General features: G+C 43.7%; 2 protein-coding genes and 1 pseudogene across 2 annotated transcripts; all 3 read right to left on the bottom strand.

Moving 5' to 3' along the window:
- Window positions 1–5,876: 5,876 nt before the first annotated feature.
- Window positions 5,877–8,308, bottom strand: LOC127761885 (uncharacterized). Its single transcript, XM_052286221.1, has one exon. The coding sequence runs from the start codon at window positions 8,306–8,308 to the stop codon at window positions 6,125–6,127; it is 2,184 nt and encodes a 727-aa protein (XP_052142181.1). The 3' UTR covers window positions 5,877–6,124.
- Window positions 8,309–11,433: 3,125 nt separating this feature from the next.
- Window positions 11,434–11,961, bottom strand: LOC127761887 (glycine-rich cell wall structural protein 1.0-like). The gene has a single exon (XM_052286222.1). The coding sequence runs from the start codon at window positions 11,959–11,961 to the stop codon at window positions 11,434–11,436; it is 528 nt and encodes a 175-aa protein (XP_052142182.1).
- Window positions 11,962–19,130: 7,169 nt separating this feature from the next.
- On the bottom strand, window positions 19,131–20,603 carry LOC127761896 (uncharacterized; annotated as a pseudogene).
- Window positions 20,604–20,933: the final 330 nt, after the last annotated feature.

The raw sequence follows: 20,933 nt of genomic DNA on the forward strand, positions 1-20,933 counted from the left end.
CCTCCCATCACGCAATCAAGAAACGATAAAAAACGATTCACATTAATGCTTGTATGGGTGCGGGAGTCCACGGTGAGTTCAAAATCCACCCAAAACTGATCCCTAGAAAAGACCCATTAACTACATGTGTCCTCGCTCTCCTTTTGGCCCATGTGCAAATAGATGAAGAAACCCGTATGTTTCTCTTTAGACTGACAAAAAAGATATAACAAATTTGTACGTAGCAATTTTATACATAGAAACTTTATATCTAGAAAGTTTATATATATAAACTATCGACAGAGGAAAAAATGTTATATAAACTTTATACATAAAATAATTTATATAGAACCTTTATACATATAAAAATTTATATAAATATTTATAGGTGGACTTTATATGTAAAAATATTCGGTATAAACTTTATACATAAAAAGTTTTGAATTAAAATTCATATATACTTTGCTGAAGAGTAGTAGTGAATGGTTCGCCAAGAAGATAGCAAAACTTACCCATTGCAGTTTTTAGCAAACCACACTCACACCCACGTCTCTTGTGCGCTCACAAAAAGATCTGTAAGGGCACCCGCAATGGTTATATATAAGCTGTCTACAAGAGATCCATGTCAGTATATTTTTTTACTTGGCAGAGATTAAATGAAGAGAGAGAGCAAAGCTATCTACTAACCTGGAGATAGTCTATAGAGAAAAACAAGGCAATGGATTAGAGAGCTATAGATACCTATGTAGACATACCATTGAAGTGGTTTACTACTAATCTAGTCGATTGCTGAGATGTACATGTTTTATAGATAGCACCTTACTTTACCATTGCGGATGCTCTAATGACTTCTGCCTAACCTAGTTAAGGTGCTTTAATTTCCAGTTCTTTCCTGGACTATCCATCACAAGATAAGTTACACAGTTAGACACACACAAAGTTGCTTGATCTTTATCACCACATTATGTTTTCTGGCTTGTGTACAGAGACTTTAGATATGAATACAGGAACAGGGCAGAGGGTGAGATGGACTCTGCGCCTTTTGCATGCACCATATCATCCCGGAGATACCAAGCCCTCCACAACACCATTAATATCCTATCTCGTTCATATGCAGAGATGATGCTCAAAATTAATCAAAAGATAGATCGGCCAATTCTCCTAAGAAATCACCTCTTTTTAGTGACAAAAATTGTGTGGCATGGTTCAAATTGACCCAATAGGGGGTTTGTTGGAACCATGCCACCTAATTTTGTAAAATTTGAGATATGCCACACGTATCTCAATGACATGTAGGACCCACATGAGTCAATGACATGTGGGTCAGGGTGGCATATCACAAATTTTGCAAAAATTGTGTGGCATGGTTCAAATTGACCCAATAGGGGATAGTTAATCCCAAACGGTATTTAGTTATAACCTAGTAATATTGACACAGTTAACTTCATGAGAATCATATATGATACGAGACGGATTTCCATATTCTCTCGTTCTTGCATTTCACCTAATAGTTATATTTTTTTAAAACAATATATTGACAACAAAGATTAATATAAAATATAGAGTAAATATCATAAATCTAAAAATTCTTTGACCAAACTATCACAAAACTATAGATTTAAAAATATGTATCACAAAACTACATATTTTGCGTGAAATTTATCACAAAACTATAGATTTAAAGCATTGTATCACAAAATTACAGATTTATTAATGAAGTTATCAAAGAACTATAGATTTTAAAGTTTATATCCATAGCACTATTGAGGTTATAAAGGTTATAGTTTTGTGATAAAATATGATATTAAATCTATAGTTTTCTGATACATATATTTTCTCAACTAACACAATTATAATTAGGGAATTGCTAATAACACATATGTTTTCTGAGCTGCGTGGGCTATGTATAGTATGTCCTATTGTCGTCTACACACACAACACAGTCACACTACACCGTCTGCAATACTAAGCCACCAGACGACCGATGGAGCCGTTCGCAAGCACCACGGCACAAGATCAGCGGCCGCACGTCATGCTGCTGGCGAGCCCTGGCGCCGGCCACCTCATCCCGCTGGCCGAGCTGGCGCGGCGGTTCGCCGACCACCACGGCGTCACGGCCACGCTCGTCACCTTCTCCACCGACGCGTGGTCCGCCGTGCTGTCATCGCTCCCAGGCTCCGCGGCCACCGCCACGCTGGCGACGGCGGTGCCCTTCGACAACCTCCCCGCCGACGCCCGCATGGAGATGTATGAAGACAGAAATATGAAGGATCGAATTGGGGTTGCGATGATATATTGATATATGTTGATTCCGTAGAATTCCAGAAGGCCACGGAAGAAATCAGAAATGGGCAAAGCAAATCCGGAGTAAAATAAATGAGTAAATTAATACCACGATTTCGTGGGTGTATGGAGTGGGGAAGGCCTCGCCGTAAGCCGGACGCCATCCGATGATTTCCTTGCTGGGAAGAACGCCATGAGATACCATCTCTAGCAAGGTAGACTCCTTGACGTCAGGTGGAGCCCATTGGCTTTGTGCCGATTCTCTCTCCTCTGTCATTTCTGTGAGATTGGTTGAGAGGATTTATGGGGATTGTGGCTAAATCGTTTGGAGGACAGTGGAGATGGGTTCGTTCGTGGTTGATTTGCGTAAATCGCGGCGTATTTGGTTGTCGGATGCCAGCGCAAATTCGAACCCTAGCTTTGGCGGCGCATGAGTTTTGAACAGTGTTTTGCGAGGGGATTTTTGTGAGGAAGACGAAGCGGTAGAGAAGACGACCTCATTTCGGCAGTTTATTTAGGGTATCGGAAAATGTCGTTGAGCCAAGGCCCATACAGTGTTCTCAGCCCATGTCTCTCCGTGTGGTTTGTCACGTTCCTTTGGGATTTAAGCAAACTTTGTTTCGGCAATTTGCACGTGATTAAATACCCAATATTGTTACAAACCCTTTTATACAGCAGTTAGTTAGTTTTTTAAGGAATTACTACGATGCATTTTAAAAGGTACCCTACAGTTTAAAGCTTTTTTATGCTTATTTTGTGGGCTTCTTTTATAAGTCGCAAAAGGTTGTGATGGTTTATTAAAAACATTTGATTAGTAATATATCAAGTGTTATTATCACGTAAGTGAGCTTTTAAAATCAGCATTTAAGGTTAGGCTAAATGTTTGAATTAATATGTTATATCGAAAGCAGTCGGCATGTCCTATGAATCATGTTATTTGGGGAATTTAAGCTACATATGCTTTAAACCACTCGATTGGTTATTTTTTCTTTGGCTGTATGTTTAGTTTATTCAACTAATCACATAGTCAGGGGCTACAACTAATTAGGTGCATCTAGTCGATGCACCCTAATTTTTCTTTTAGCCCTTCACAGCTTGAGATGATTGAGGTACTCCAGAGTTGTGGCAAAGATGATTAAAGTACTCGGGTTCTTTTATAAAACCACTTGAGAGAAGATTATCACCACTCGGAAGAAGGTTGTCTCGTCGTCTATGAAGTTCTCAGGGGCTAGGGTGGAGATTATGGGTACTATATACCCAAAGGGCTGCCTTACCCGACTGGTTGTTGGGGGTAACTCATAGTAACATAATTTATAAAGATAGAGACTCGGGTATTATATTAACTTGTATATCAAGGAAGTATTACGTAGTCTTAGTTGGTTACAATTGTAAAATATCTATAGAACTTAGACCGTAAGGGATAAGGTCTTTATCTTGTAATCCCGACTCCTTCGCCTAATTAAGGAGGGGTCGGGGGCTCCTTGGGGGCATAATCACACCTCAGATCGTCATATCAATATCACAATCAGCGGAATATTTCCCCATACAGGAGTAGGGTATTACTTCTCATTTAGAAGGCCTGAACTTGTAAATCCTTTGTCTCATAACCCATCCACTTTTATAGCTTATTCGCTACCCCTTTAAGTATTGCCGAAATCTAGTTTCGACATCCGTCCAACGATATAATTATTTGAAAGGACCGGAACCTTCCAGCGAAACCCCCCACACCGGTACCACCCCCTAAAAAAAATCCCCACCGCCGGCCCCTCTTCTTTCTCAACTCCAGCGGTTTGCCGCCAGCGACGGGAGGGAGAGGGGTTGGGTCCCCTCCATCCCCCAAGTAGTCCTAGTACTTAGTCGGGCTAATCTTGTAAAATCGGGTCAGTCTCGTAGTAGTATTTGTCCTTTTTCTTCTTCCTCCCATTCTCTAGTTGGTCTGATGGTCAATCCAGTGAAAGCTTCAGATTTGGTCCCCTGTGAGCAGCTCAGGCAGGGACGTGGGTCTCCAAGGAAGCAGAGCTGGAGATGGTGCTTGAAGCTTCCTCTGGCGTTGGCTGGTTGTATGATGATAAATCTGATGGTGGTAGGTATCAATCACAGTGAATTTGGATGTTCTTGGTGACCGGTGAGGGCGGGGTCACGCGCAGCCAACCCGCCTCAACATCCAATGCCCGGGGGATGCAGCAAGCCTCCATGGGTTCACTGTGCAGCGGAAACAGCTCGGTGCTTCTGGGCAGGCAATCTGCATGGTACCTCCGCCGATGGTGGCTCCGACGCCAGCAAGATCAGTACTTTCTTCTCAGTCTTCACCCGCAAGATCCAACTGAAGTTAGTAAGAAGCTGTTCTCATCGCCACCATCTTGCTCCTCTAAAGCCCAAGGTTAGCTGGATTTGGGATGCATCTCTGGCTTCATTCTTTTGCAGCAGTGACCATGTTCATGCTGAGGTCCTTATTCGGGTTGAGCACCAACTGCCTGTTAGATTTTGGTCAGCAACATTGCAGTTAGTGTTCCTCAGATTTGATGAGGACCTCCATGCTAATCTTGAGTTGGGTCCAGTGAAGCAAGCACTATATCTACGACTCAATTTGTTAAGCGTTCTATTTGTAGTCAAATTTGTTATTTTTGTTTTTACTTATATAAGTTGAATTTGAATATGCATGTTTGTGAAGTAACATATCACATATTGATCTATCTTACAAAAATTTTAAAATTGCTAATGACTTTTTAAGCGAAATACAAAAATTAGGGGACATCCCTTTAAGGGATGAATAGAGTTTTCCAAATCTATTTCGTTAGTGGCACAAGCATGATCCGGTTCAAGTGCAGTGGCAGCATCATTGGATTTAAATCAGAAAGGATATGACACAACACCCGTTTCTTGCGAAACTCTTTTAAGCAGTCGGGTAGGCATCCACCTGTTTCTTGCATGTGAACTAAATTGTTATGGAAAAAATTTAAAAAATTACCAAGATAGATTAATATATAATATATCACTCCACAAAGTGAGTTTAAGTGCAACTCCTAAAATTTATAACAAAAATAACAATTTTGATTATTACATATATTAGCTAGAGTTAAATCTGTTATTTTTGTTACAATTTGTAGGAGTCGAATTTGAATTTATATATTTGTGGAGTGATATATTACATATTAATCTATCTTGTCATTTTTTTAATTTCTTCATAACCATTTAGTTGGCATACAAGATACAGGTGGACGTACAACCAGGAGATTAGAACCATCTCCAGGTGTATACCCAGCGATTCAAGCGGACCGACCCGCAAGTTAACTTATAGGTTAAATAAATGATAATTTATGGGTTTTCGCGTCGTGGTGGGTTGATCCATAAACCCATTTAAAGATCAAATTAATAGGTAACCCGCGAGTAAACCTGTAGATTACACACTAATTTTGCCTATAAACGGGTTAGCCGACAAGCCCACTTGCACCCTAGGCCTAAGGGTGCAAGCGACTACCCGTAAAAACCCACTTATAGGCTAAACTAATCCGCGAGCTCGTTTATTTTGAATTCACGTGTGACCCACTTGCACCCCTACCTAGGCCACGGGGCCCCAGTTACGGTATTTTTCTTTCTTGGAACTTAAACACTTTATTACCACTCAAAAGCATAGATCATGCTGAATTACAAAGTTCGTGAGGTTGAAATTGTCTCTAATGTTATTTGCACGACATTGACCTGCAAAAGACTTTCTGGAATTCTTGTGCAAATTTGGCTCCAATGACCTGGCTCCAAATCTAAGTTTCTTCTTTTGATAGTGTCAGCAATTGTTGCATCATCCGTACTGAGAAAAGTTGCTCCTGCAATGCTTAAGAATATAGCCAAGAACAGGTACGGTAGGTTACACACCAACAGCATCCGGCTCGTCTCTGGCGAGCTCTGGCCTGTGGAGCTTGTCGGCCAACACCTCCATGCCCATCCGGTGAAGCAAGAGCCAAACGACGGTGAGGAACTCCCCGCCACCGACGCCCAAGATCTTCAAGTGTAGAGACCCGCTGCATCTGCTCGCGGAGTAGCATATCATCTCCACCCACACCCCGCCGATCACCCTCAGCCTCTTGCCGGCGTCCAGCTTCATCATCGCGCCAGCGAGCCGCTGTGCGTGTGCTAGATGGCGGCCTCCTCCTCCTCCTCCTTTCCTCTCGAGAAGCCTGCTGCCAGCTCCGGCTTGCTCCTCCGTGGCCGGCGTGGAGTACTCGTCGTCGTCGTCGCCGCCGGCGAGGCAGCGCGCAAGGTCTCTCTCGCTGAGCTGCTGCTGATGCCGCCCCTGGTGTCTTATGGCGTGCATGATCTCATGGCGTGCTGCCGTGAACAGGCCTTGTCTGGCGCCGGGCATCAGCATGTTCGGCTGGAACGCCAGCAGGTACATCATGTAGTTGGATATCTCCGTCACGGCGGCGACCTCATCGGCGCCGGCAGCCGGTGACGATGAGATGTCGATGTCGATGTTCTGCGTGCAGTGGAGGCATATGTCCGTGGCGACGTGCCAGACGAGGACGGCCTCGTCGAACGGCAGCTTGGCCACGCTCCATCCCATCTCTCCGTAGCACTGCTCCCGCCGGAGAGTCCACTGGCCTCGCCGGTTATTGAATCTCCGGTAGGCGGCGGCGCTGCGAAGATCATCCTCCACCCACCCAGATCTCAGGTCCTCGCGGATGAGATCTACAACCTTTTCAGTCGACGAACTATGCTCAACATGATACCAGTAGTACTGGTTGTTGCATCTCAACAACATGGCTACTCTATTCAACACTGTTTGACATGTATGAATGAGGAGATATCTCCTCGAGAGATTAGAATTCATTTTCGTTGACCATCGGCTGCGGGAAGTGCAGCCGATGAGGTTGAACTGCGCGATAGTGCGCTTTATTTGTGGTTCTAGCTTGCACACCGGCCACTTATGGTAGCGCAGCGAAACCATGTTACTGAATTCCACTGCGAATACAGAGTATAGAAGGATATAGGTTACCTGGACATCGTTGGTGTCAAGCCCATCCATGTTGCTGTCAAGCCCGTCAAAGCCTCCGATGGCCGTGGCGGCCAGCATGAAAAAGATAAACCGCAGGATTAGGAACAAGCTGGCGAAGGGGTAGGCGGCGTTTCTGCTGGTGTAGAAGATCTGGAACGCATAATCCACGAGGTCGCAAAGCCGGCAGTATGCATCGTAGGGTTCGAGCTTCAAGAATGACGAGAGATAGCTTAGCCGGCTAGTGTAGGTATTTGGGAAATCAATGAAGAGCTCCATGAGGTCGTTCTGATACTCGAGATCTATGAGGTCCAGGTGCAGCTCACTGGTGGCGCTACGATGGCGGCGAGCCGCCGAACGATTCTCGCCGCCGTCGTCGTTCGTCTGGATGTTCCTGGTGGCTTCGATGGCGGATTTACTCGCCCACTGCAGGTATCTCTCTAACGACCAGTTGGCCTCCACCGCCGCCGCCTTCCGGCCGACGGTTGCTATCCTCGTAGCGCTGGCTCGCCGCAGAGCCCAGAGCATGAGACCCATCTTGAGGAACCCGGTGACGAACAGCGCCACCGGGCAGCGCGCTGGCACCTTCCCGCCGGACCATGACCTGCAGAACACGTAGACGGCCACCGCGGCCTGGGACGACATGGCCACCGCGCGCCGCGCCCACAGCGCGTTGTCCTCGGCGGCGTCGTACGCGGTTATGCTGTCCTGCGCCCCGGCGAGGTGGATCAGGAAGACGGGCGCCCACAGCACCTCCAGCATGGAAGATTCCCCGCGGCCGCCGTCGTCGCCGGCGTTCTTCCCGTGTCGGCTGAAGATGGCGGCGAGGCCGTAGATCGCCACGGCGTCGCTGCCGAGGTAGGCCAGCCAGATGGATGCCCTGAGGATCGCCGGGATCCGGTGCTTGCGGAAGGTGGCCGAGAAGAAGAGGAAGCACTGGAGGAAGAGGCTGGTGAGAACGAGCACGCGCAGCTGCCATTCTTCCCACCACTGCACCATCGTCCCGGCCGGCTCTACCATTCTTCCATTGGAGGAAGGTGGCAAGGATGCTACTGCCATCGTCTTCCTCTTGATCTTTATTGCTCTCGTCTTCCTCCTCTCCGGTCAATGCCTCTTTCCTCGATCTTCGATCGCATATGGTCGCTTGATTGCCTCGTACATGCAGTCTGTGCCCACGCGCTATATATATGATCGTTGCTGGCCACGTGAAAATTTGTGCATCAGACTATACAAAACGATGAGCGCGTTGCTGGTTCTCGATCGATCGTAGCTACTACTAGTACTGTTTTATATGTAAAGCATAGTAAATTACTAATATACTACCCAATTTGTAACGTGGGTTGACATTCTCTATTTCTCCTTTGTGTATGATAATAGTCAATAGAGCATAGTATGTGAACGATGCAAACAAAGTGAATCCACTATAATTCTAGAAACTCCATTGTATATCATTGTGCTTCTTAGCTGAACTGCCATCACTACTACAAAAGTGATTTTTCTATACGAGACCCTATGATTTTTACAAATGGACCATGACTAGTGACGTCTGTAAAAATCGAGCGGTATTTTCACAGATGGCTCCTTAATGCGCCCGCACGAAAAAATCGATTTTCTCATACGGGACTCTTAAGAGGTCCGCATGTAAAAATGACCTCATTTTTGCATGCGGCTCACTTAAGCGCCCGCATGGAAAAATCGATTTTTACATACGGGCATCTTAAGGAGCCGTATACGAAAATAAAATTTGGAAAAAATTTAAAACTAGTGTATCTTACTCATATGAACTCTAAATTGGATGATTCTTTTTCATAAATGTTTCTAAAATCATGCTCTATCACGTTATTGTGTTTTTACTGTTATTATTTTGGCCATTTCTTGTTGTGACTTTGTTTTATCAATTAAAAATTTGAATTTTAAAACTTCAAATAATATTTTGAAGCAGTAAATGATTTCAGCTGAAAAAGTCATCAACAACAAAGTTGTATAACTCATCAAGATTTATAACTTCTATTTTGGTCATTTCTTCATCCAACAAAGTGATAGTAACATTTTCACAAAATTTACAGTTTATAAAACTATATTAGAGATATGTACATTTTGTGAACAATTTTACAAATCACTTTGTGAGATGAAGAAATGACCAAAATAGAAGTTATATATATTGATGAGTTATAGAACTTTGTTATTGATGACTTTTTCAGTTGAAATCATTTAGTATTTGAAAATATTGTTTGAAGTTGTCATAATTTGAAATTCAAATTCAGATTGTTCAAACAAAGTCATATAGAAAAATGACCACAACAAAAGTTATAGATATTGATAAGTTATACAACTTTGTTGTTGACAACTTTTCCATTTGAAATCATTTACTACCCAAAAGATTATTTGAATTTCTTATATTTTTAAATCTCAAATTTTATATAGTTCAATCAAACTCGGATGGAGAAATGACCAAAATAAAATTGGTAGACCTCAACGAGTTCTACAACTTTGTTTTTGGTAACTTTTTCATATGAGTTCATTTACTATCATAAAATTTGATTCGAAATTCATTTAGTGGTTTTTTCCCTACTCGCCACCTTAAAATTTTTCAATCTTCTCCTCTCTTCTCTCCCACCACGGATATTTTCCCCTCTCTCTTCCTTCAACTCTATCTCTCTCTCATTCTCTCCTCAACCTCTCCCTCTCTCTTTCTCTCGCGCATGCAGGCAGCGCCGGGCAGCGGGAGGCGCGGCCGATGAGGAGGCGCTGGGAGCGGGTGCCCGCCACCGCCACGGCCTCCGGGAGCGGGAGCGGACGCTGTCGCGGGCGTCCACACATCCTCCCTCACCGCCGGAACAACCTCGCCGCCGCAGACGACGCCGCGGGCGAACTCTCCTCTGCCCTCGCTGCCGCGGGCATCCACGCCTCCTCCCTCGCCACCGCGGTTGACCATGCCGACGTCGACGGCGACGGCAACGGCGAGAGCGGTGGCGGCTCGCTCGGGAGAGGCCGGGACTTGTGGATCCAGCCGAGGCGGGCGACGGCGACGGCGAGAGCGGCGACGGCTGGCTCGGGAGTGGCAAAGCGGTGGCGGCGGCGGATCTGGCGTCGGGCCCTACAATGGCGTGGATCTGGCTCGTCCGGCGGCCGGCCGCGGTGGCGCGGATCCAGCGTGGGCGGCGGCCGGCGACCGGCTAGGGTTTCGGCTTTTTTTGGATTTTTATTTTTTTTCCCAAAAATATCTTTGCATGCGGTTGGCTCAGGCAACCACATACAAAAATCACCTTTTCACATACGGTTGCTCTAGCCACATGGGAAAATAGCGATTTTCACATACCTTTCCTCCCATACGGGCTGGCCAACCGCATAGGAAAACCGATTTGGCTCTTCTTTGTAGTAGTGCATCTTCCTCTTGATCTTTGCTGATGTCGTACGTCTTCCTCCTCTCCGGCCAATGCCTCTTAGCTGCTGCACCGTATAATTACTTGTTGCATATGGTTGCTTGATTGTCTAGTACGTGCAGTCTGTGCGCACGCGCTATATATATGGTTGTCGCTAGCCACGTGAAAAATTGTACTCCCTCCATTTCTAAATATTTATTAACATCGTTGACTTTTTAGCACATGTTTGACCGTTCATCTTATTAAAAATATTTTTGTGAAATATGTAAAACTATATGTATACATATAAGTATATTTAACAATGATAAAAAAAGAATTAATAATTACTTAAATTTTTTTAATAAGACGAACGGTCCAACATATTTAAAAAAGTAAGAGGTGTCAAATATTTAGAAACGGAGGAAGTATACGAAACGATGGACGCGTTGCTGGTTCATGATCGTAGCTACTACTAGACTCCTAATACCGTTTTATATCTCTACTGCTTAAAAAATCCGTAGTGGTGATCTTGATTCCTGACACAGCAGACGCATCTGACAAACACGCGTAATCTCAACCATCACGTCACGGATAGATCTCCTCCCAACGCCCACTCCTCCTTCCTCCACACCGCGTCTTTCGCTCTCCTCCCTGCGTCGCCTCCTCACCCCGCCGCCACGTTGCCTCCTCACCAGCCACGCCCGCCGCCCTCCTCTCCAGACCCATGATCGCCGCCGCCCTCTCCAATCGATGACGGTGACTCCAACCTGACACAAGATTGGATCGCCCCTCCCCACCGCGCTGCTCCTCCCTCCTCAGTCCTCACCTCATCCTCCACCGCTCCCGACCCTTCCGCTCCACACCCGATTCTCCACCGCCGCCGTTCTCCTCTGCCCTCTCAGCTGCCGCCACCGCCAGGGAGGTGACTCCCCCATCGAACCACGTCCCCAGGACACCGACGCCCGCCTCGCTGATCCCCTCCCATCTTTCGCCGCTCCCCTCGCCCTCCTCCATGCCGTCCGCGCCACCCACGATCTCTGCCTCGATGACCGACAGCCGCCCACGATCTCCGCCTCGATGACCAACTATGCGCCACCACTCCTCGCAACTCCCTCTAGTCCTCCTCTGCGTCGCCCCCGATCTCTCCTCGACTGTCTCCGTGGCACCGCCACCACCTGTCTCCGCCGAGCGCTGTTGTTCCCTCCGCCGCCCCACGCAGACCACTGCTGTGCCAGGCGCTTCAAGCTCCACCGCCACCCCTCCGCCGCCGCCCCCTTCTCCACCAGATCCCTCTCCACCGCGGCACTGCACTATATCATGCCGGAGATACCAAGCCCTCGACAACACCATTAAAATCCTATCTTGTTCATCTGCAGAGATGATGCTCAAAATTAATCAAAAGATAGTTAAATTATCCTTAATTGCAATTGGCAGGGCTCCTTCCTTTCCCCTCGAAAAAAAAAGTTAAATTCTCCTCAGAAAATCACCTCTTTTTAGTGACACAAAGTTAAATTCCTGAGAATCATATATTTTTTTTAGATAATGGAATTTAACATCCCAGCCTTTGCTCAAAAAGAGCTACAGCCAATTATTACATTGTAGCAATCCAGAAAAGAGCGTAGTTCAGCTAAATAGGACACACCAAACAAAAACAGAGGAAACCAAGCCAAAATAAGGAGAACACATTTATTGAAGTCTATTTGTGAACCTCCATCCATAATTGGCAAATAGTTGCATAACCATCGACTCCAACTTGCGGCATGTAACCTTTAGGAACTCCTCATCATCCTCACACCTTTTTAGCTGTGCCCAAAACCGGAGCCAGTGCGTTGCCCTGAAAATTACCTGCATATATGAAATAGATGGTGAGAATCATATATGACAGGGAGATGGCTTTCCATCCCTCAAGGAGACATTCTCTCATTCTTGCATACCACCTAAATAGTTATAATTTTTTTAGGAAAATATTGACAACATAGATTAATATAAAATATAGAGTAAATTTCACAAAACTACATATACTCTGACCAAACTATCACAAAACTATAGATTTAAAAATATATATCACAAAACTACAGATTTAGTAACGAAGTTATCAAAGAACTATAGATTTTAAAGATTATATTCATTGCCATTCATTGCCCTATTGAGGTTATAAAAGTGGTAGTTTTGTGATGAAATTGATGTTAAATATGTAGTTTTCTGATATCATATTTTAAATATGTAGTTTTTGTGGAAAATATAATTTTAAATCTCTAGTTTTGTGATACACTTTCTTAAATATGTAGTTTTGTGATATATGTAGTATTGTGAAATTTACTTTAGAGTATATTACTCCACAAACATGCAAACCTAAATTTCACCTCTACAAGTTAAAAAAACAAATAAAAATGAAAATAATTAACGTACATTTACAATTATATGTGTTATTTTTGTTACAACCTGTTGAAGTTAAATTTGAATTTGCATATTTGTGTAGTGATATATTTAATATTAATCTGTCTTGTTTAGTTTTATAAGAAAATTATGAAGAATTAGATAACATGTAAAAAACGAGGGGGTATTTGCTCGATAGGATGAAAAACACTTTCCCTAAATGATGAAGATACTACTACTCCTACAATCACAAGCTGCTACAAACATGTCCTTAAATGTCTTTTAAAGAAAACATGTCCGAGAAGGATCAATACCGAGATTGGTCTCGCAGGAGGAACCATCGCCGTCGGCTGCTACACTATCACACACTTTAATATTTCTTCGTTTTAAGATTCGCCAGGTTCTGGGCCTCTGGGACATGATGTTAGCGCCATGTATATGTGCAAAACTACTTTAAACTAATTTTTCTCTTAAATTATTTATCCAAATTATGATCCGATTACACAATTAAATTCGTTGCAATTAAATCTTAAAAAAAGGACCACACATGGATATATTCCGACGAAAATTTCTTTTAGCTTATTATTGATTTTTTTTAAAATGTTGCACGATGCTCCACCAAGTATATCGGAATTGTTTCACTAAGTAGATCGAAAATGTTTTAATCGTAATGTTTCAATCGTTTAAATCGGGACAAAAATTTCTTTTAGCTTATTATTGATTTTTTTTTAAAATGTTGCATGATGCTCCACCAAGTATATCGGAATTGTTTCACTAAGTAGATCGAAACATTACGAAAATTTCTTTTAGCTTATTATTGATTTTTTTTAAAATGTTGCATGATGCTCCACCAAGTATATCGGATTTGTTTCACTAAGTAGATCGAAAATGTTTCAATCGTTTAAATCGGGTGTTGTTTCACCTTATATAAAACAATGTTCAATCGTTTAAATCGGGTGTTGTTTCACCTTATATAAAACAATGTTCAATCGTTTAAATCGGGTGTTGTTTCACCTTGTATAAAACAATCGTAATGTTTCAATCGTTTAAATCGGGTGTTGTTTCAACTTATATAAAACAATGTTTCAAACCAGCAATTTGTGGCCCGGGATTCGAACGTGGGTCTCTGGGGAGATCGCACACTTTGCTAGCCAATAGAGCAACGCATATATAGTATTTGAAAGGAATACATGGAGTAAATAATGGTTTTTCACTTGCACTTGAACTGGTTGACCCGGTGGTCCAACCGCTCGACCTGTGACCCAGACGTCCAGACGGTTCGGTGACCTGTCCGGCTTTTTCTACTAGGGATTTGTTTCAAAAGGATCATTCACTACTACATTACATCTATATATAGTGAAACATTGTGAGTATACTAGGTGAAATATTTTTGATGGAACAAAAAATGAAACGAATTTCCTTGATAGAGGGTTTCCAAAAAATGTGAGTGATTTGTTGCAATGGAGTATGTGATGGAGACACATGGCAGGTGGGGCAGAGAACGTGGTGGGGCCAGGCACCTGCATCACGCTCGTGGTGGCCGGGCGCGCGGGGGGGGGGGGGGGGGGGTTGGTATTTAATACGGTCACAAATAAAATCCGCAAGCGTACGGATATACCGATGTAGCACTTCCCCTACGGAGTATTTCAAGGGTATCGAATCCAAGGGAACGTGTGTGATCAGATCTTCCTCCGATTCATCCAAGGACACCAAGCAAAGAATAGACCAGGATAGTGAGGATTTACAAGTAAGAAACAGTGTCTAGGGAAAGCTTAACTTTAATCCTAACACAATACTTCAGGCACTGGCAACCCGCTGTTCTCAGATGTTGCTCTACTACGTATCCGGACAAGGAGGACTTAAGTGATCTCGAGGGCTGTCACCACCTCTACACCCACCTCAAACGTACTATGGGATATGTAGCAAATACTGGATAATAATTACCTAATCACCACGTTTAAGCAATTAATATCTAATTTAGTGTTTATAACTCACCAAAGCAATCACTATATTTTAGTTGATTATAGCGAACAATAATTCTGTATGCTATTTAGGAACTAACCAAGAGATAATTCTCACAAGATAAATCTAAATTACTCAAGAAGAATATTATATTGAATTCAGAGTAATAAACAGAATAAAAGAAATAGGAGAAGATTACCGACAACTCCGAAATTCTTCCGACTCCTTCTATTCTACTCTCTTCCTATTCTAGTATACAATATAGTACAATAGAGCCTCTTATAATTCAGCTCAAGCTTGGAAGTGTGTGTATGAAATGAGGAAGTGAAGCCTTTATATAGAGGTAGGTATGACGGTTGGCGAAGGGGAAATGTCTGAAGTGCCCTCCAACCGTCATCAGGGATGCATCTGGGACGTCCACGCCAAACCCCACATCCAACGGTGGAAGTGGTGGTTCGGCCGAACCAGGCCCATCTGGCCTGGCCTTCGGTCGGTAGACTCCCTAGACCTTCCTCCATCCATTTCTCGGAGTTTTGGGTTGAATTACGGATGTTTCGATGAAGTTCACAACCCCCTCCTTGTATGGATACATAATTTTCCTTACTTTAGTCCGATTTGCCTCCCAACTTCAAGGTTTATCATCTGCATACAACTATACACCAACACTTGTGGAATATGTGAGATTAAGCACCTATCACTATGTTGGATGTTTTATTATCTAAACTTTATGCATATGTTGGCAGTATAGAATCGGTCATTTAACATCCGCCAACATGGGGAGCGCCCGATCTGCTTCACCCCTGCCAGGCGCCCGGTAGGCAGCATTTCCGCAATTATAATTAAGGAATCTATTATATTATTAAAACAGCTTTAAAAGGAGGCACCACGTTCACCGTGGGGGCTAGAAATTCTCACATTAATCGGAGAAAAAGAAAAGGAGAGTCCAAGTAGAAATACAATTTAAAAATAGCTGAAATTTGGAATTAAAAATAAGAAATATTGAAAGAAGAGTCCATATAAGAATCCAATACGAGATTAATCAAAATTATGAATAAAAATAAAATAAAATCCGAAATTAGAAAATAAAAGGAGAGTCCAAGTAGGAATATAATTTAAAAATAATTGAAATTCGGAATTAAAAATAAGGAATATTGAGAAAAGCGTCCATATAAGAACCCAATACGAGATTAGTTAATATTCGTAATAAAAATAAAAAGAAAATCCAAAATTAGCAAAAATAAAATAAGAGTTCAAGTAGGAATACAATTTAAAATCAACTGAAATTCGGAATTAAAAATAAGCAATATTGAAAGAAGAATCCATATAAGAACCCAATATGATATTAATTAAAAATTTAGAATAAAATAATATAATAATATCCAAATTTAGAAAAATTAAAAGAGAGCACAAGTAGTAATACAATTTTGAAACAACTGAAATTCAAAAAAAAATATTGAAAGAACAATATACGGTATTAATTAAATTTTGAAAAAAAATATAAATTCTGAAATAAAAAAAATAAAAAAATTCAATTAGGAATACAATTTATAAATAACAAAAATTGATGATAAAAAATAAAGACTATTGAAAAAAAGACCATCTAAAACACATGACGAGATAAATTAAGTAACAAATCTACAAAAGATTAGAGTGCTGGCGGTTGATACGACATATAATAACTGTTAGTAAAAACATCAAATAGAATCCTAATGATGATTAAAAGGAGGGATGACAGGCATGCCGTGAAGCAAACGGGCAAGACGGTTGTCGGGACTTCTAGAAAGTAAGAAAAATAAACCCCATTGATAATCATATTCGATTTTAAAATCTCAATGACAATAAAAAGAAGAAGCAGCGTGCAGGGTGTATAGGAGTACAGTTGCAGAGCCACCGACGGTTGGCGAGACTTTTAGAAAATAAAAAAAATGAATTCCAACGATAGTTATGTTCAATTTTTAGAATCCCAATGACAATAAAGAATAGACGGCGGATAGGCCGTAGAGGAGTACAGTGGTATCGTTTGACGAGACTTCTAAAGATTATATAAAAAAAACCATTGAGACAATAAATCTAAAAACTATAAGGTCCAATTTTTAAAGGTTCAGAACTTCTAAGAAGTAAAAAAAATAATGATAATTATGTTCGATTTTAAAATCTCAATGATGATAAAGAAGGGAGGCAGCGGGCGAGCCAAGGAGTATAATAGAAAAGTCGCTGACGGTTTGGCGAGACTTATAGAAAGTAAAAAATGAACTCGAACGATAATTATTTTCGATTTGTAAAATCCCAACGACAGTGGACGGATCGTAGAGGAGTATAATGGCTGCGTTTGGCGGGAATTCTAGAAATTATAAAAATGAAATTCAACAAGATAATAAACTCAAAAAACTATAAGATCCAATTTTTAAAGGTTTAAAGGAGAATGAATAGAAATAATGGTAGACCGAGCAAGCAAATAAAAAAAAAGGAGTAAATTGCATTTAGGGCCACCTTTTATTACCAAAGTTTCACTTTGGACCACCCTTTTAATACATTTTTTCACTTTGAGCTAGGTTACTTTACTTTTCTTTTACTTTGGACCACCCACATAAACTTTTTATGAATACATAAAAGACTTTTCCAACTTTAAACACATCAGCAACCCGTAACCCAATAATCTTTTCCAACTTATGCAGGTAATTCTTTACAATATTATAGAGTAAATACAGCTAAAGAAAATGACTTGGGGTGGTCCAAAGTGCACCAAAGGTAATCTTACCTGGTCCAAAGTGAAAATATGAGCTAGAGGATAGCCCAAAGTGAAACTTCGGTAATAAAAGGTGGACCAAAGTGCAATTAACTTAAAAAAAGATATGACAGAAGTAAGGGATAGCAGCTGATATGACTTTTAAAAACTATATAATTAGAAATACGGAGATAGCTATTTAATAAATTTTAAGTGAAATCATACTAAAAAATATATGATTTTGTTTGGGTGCTAGCCGCGCAATTGCGCGGGCCACCCAGCTAGTTTCATTAACCATAGTCTAGATCAGAAGATCGGCACCTTTTTTTTCATCCGATTCTTCAATTTCTCCAGTGCTAAGCATAAACCCATAACACCTCAAATCTCATAAATCCTTGCCTAACATTACGTGAGAGCAGGAGCGAAAGACAACAGCAACTGAATCTAATCTAGGTAGAATTAGGCACGGAGGATGCAAGCAATTGCGGTACGTGCCACGGTGACCGCCTCGATCGACGGTCTATCAGGGTATCACAATGTGAGACACTTTTAGAGTATCCTCCCTAACTGAGGACATCGTAGAAAAACTCATCTCGCAGTGTAGGGTATCCCTGGATGGACTCCTCAAGATCTAAAGCAACCTGGTAGAGATACTCCTGTACACAATGGGTGTCCTAGCCCACAAAGTCCCCACTCATATTTTTACTTCCCTACCCCTCTTCTCTTTTTCTTCGCCACCACGCCCTCTTCTCTTTTTCTTCGCCACCGCGTGCCTCTCCCTCTCGCCCCCTCTCGCCACCGTGCCCGTGCGCGTCTCCCTCTCGCCGCCGCGCCGCTCTCTCTCTCTCTCTCCCCCTCGCCGCCGCCTCTCTTACTCGCCGCCGCCGCCGGCCGGAGGGGGCAGATCCGGCGCCATCGTGGGCGGATCTAGCCCCCCGCGGCCAGATCCGCCAGGAGACCGTGGCGGCGCCGGCGGTGGCGGTGGAGGAAGCCGAGGCGCATGTGGGGTCGTCGCCAGGTCATCGTCACCGTCTCCGTCGCGGAAGCCGAGCCCGTCGCCAGCTGGTGGCCGGCGGCTGCCGCAGCACGAGGAAGCCGTCTTTGCCCATCGCTGGCTGGTGGCCGACGGCTACCGCGGTGGTGGCCGGATCTGGTCGTCGCCGTCGCGGATCCTCGTCGCCGTCGCCTCTCTCCTTTCTCTCACTCTCTCGTTGCCATGCCGCCGGTGAGGGCAAAAAGGGGAAACACCAGGGGAGGAGACAGGGGACGGGGCACCGGGTCGCTGCAATGCGTAGCCTCGAGGGTGTCTCTCCGGAAAAAGGGAGCTGAGGAGCTAGAGGCGCACGTTCCCCATGTGGGGGTCTCGCCTCTCTCTAGGGACACGCGCAGCGGACGGACGGCGGACGGCGTGAGCAGGGAGACGACCCAGGGGTACCCATTGTGGATGGCCTCGGTATCAAGCGCGGAGCAGCCTCCGGCCGACCTCGAAGGAGATGTAGGCGTCGATGCAGGTGTACCAGATCTACTCGTTGGAGAGGCAGAAGGCGTCCCAGCGGCTCATGGTCACCCTCTGTAGCTTGACGAGGTGGGCGCCCATGATGACATGCACCACGGCCTGCAGGCCGGCCTGTATGAGCTCCGGGCAGCCCAGCCTCTGCGCCGCGAGGGTGCGAAGGTCGGTGGTGTTCCCCGCAGGGAGGCTGTGGTCGTCGCTCAACCGCTCGGCATCCTCGTCCACGCTGACGCCGACGAAGCAGTCCGCGGCGCCGGCGAGGAAGCGGCGGAGGGAGCCCAGGATGTAGTCGGCGTGGAGGAACGGGAAGATGAGGCACCTGCGGTCGACCTAGAGCTGCAGCAGCGCGACAGGGTTCTGCGCGATGGTGGTGGACTGGTGGCGGCGCAGCCGCCGTGGCAGGGGCGCGGGCCGGGCGAGGTGATCTCGATGGACCTCGGCGGCTCTCCCTCTCTCTTACTTTTCTGAGGTCGGGGCGCAGGGGGAGAGGGATGTGGGCGCGGGTGATGACGCCGAACTGGCCGAGGATGGCGAAGAAGAGGTCGGGGTCGGCGGGGGAATGTCATCGAATCCCAATCCGGGAAGGAGAGGAAGAGTCGAGAGGAGAGGAAATGACACGTGGGGCCCACGTTGTCCCCACCATATTTATTTTTTTTTGTCGCTAACACATGGGTCCCACCATTTTTTAAGCTGGCATGCGGGCCCATGATTTTTATTATTTTTTCAAGATATAATTGCCACGTAACCGCCACGTCAATGCTACGTGGGAAAAAAAAACCAGTCAAACTAGCCATATAGACGTCACGTCAGCCAAAACCACCTTGCAAACCGCCGAGGGACCTTATTTGCCCCCGATTTGACATTTTAGGGACCGGTTGTATCTGGTTTTGAGATTGTTCAAGGATGAAAATCTGATTAGGTGTAAAATTAAAGGACCTTAGATGAACTTATTCCTCGGAGTAATGCATCTCAGATCGTTGGAGCATGGCTAGTTTGGTAACAAGGCCTCCATCTTCCTTACACGGATCGTATCTGCTGCGCCATATTTTTGGGAATTGCTACACATCACCTTATTTTTATTTTTTCTTAAATTTTCTTTTGTTGAATGTAATGGCACCTATACTCCCTCCGTCCAACGGAAAAAAAACTCAACCTAAGAGGAGAGGTGTCCAAATTCATTATCGGGATCACCTATACATTTGTCGATAAATTTTTATTTTAAAATTTTGATAGATGTAATCCTAGTACAACCGTAGTATAATTACATTGTAATTTGCATTTAACTACAATGTAATTGTATGTAACTTTTATATAATTTTAAACCGTTAGATTTGCTTTAAGATTTGTGCAAGTGAGAAAGGAAAAAAGTCGCAGCACGCGCACACATGTAAGAGGATTCGTTCCCATAACCTCCATTTCATCGAAATATCATGTTATGAAGAGAATTTTAAAAGTTACATGCAAATTACACTGTACTCCCTCCGTTCCAAAAAGAGCCAACCTTCCCCTCCTAGTACAACGAATCTGGTTCCTCTAGGTTGGTTTTTTTGGACGCTCGGAAGTACATGCAAGTTACAATGTATGTAATTATATTTGCTAAATTTTAGGAGAAAATTTATCAACAGATGTATATCAAAATTGAAAAATCAGGGTGAGGCTATAGCCGAGGGAGGTAAAATGGACCTACACAGATTTGGTGGATCCGTGTGAGAAAAATAGTCGACGGTCCAGTTCACTGTTTCCATC

Source organism: Oryza glaberrima, chromosome 2 (genome assembly GCF_000147395.1).
Source record: "Oryza glaberrima chromosome 2, OglaRS2, whole genome shotgun sequence".
Taxonomy (NCBI): Eukaryota; Viridiplantae; Streptophyta; class Magnoliopsida; order Poales; family Poaceae; genus Oryza; species Oryza glaberrima.

Bases quoted from the DNA above. Each gene is read 5' to 3' on its own strand.
- LOC127761885 (XM_052286221.1), bottom strand. From the start codon at position 8,308: ATGGCAGTAGCATCCTTGCCACCTTCCTCCAATGGAAGAATGGTAGAG.
- LOC127761887 (XM_052286222.1), bottom strand. From the start codon at position 11,961: ATGGTGTTGTCGAGGGCTTGGTATCTCCGGCATGATATAGTGCAGTGC.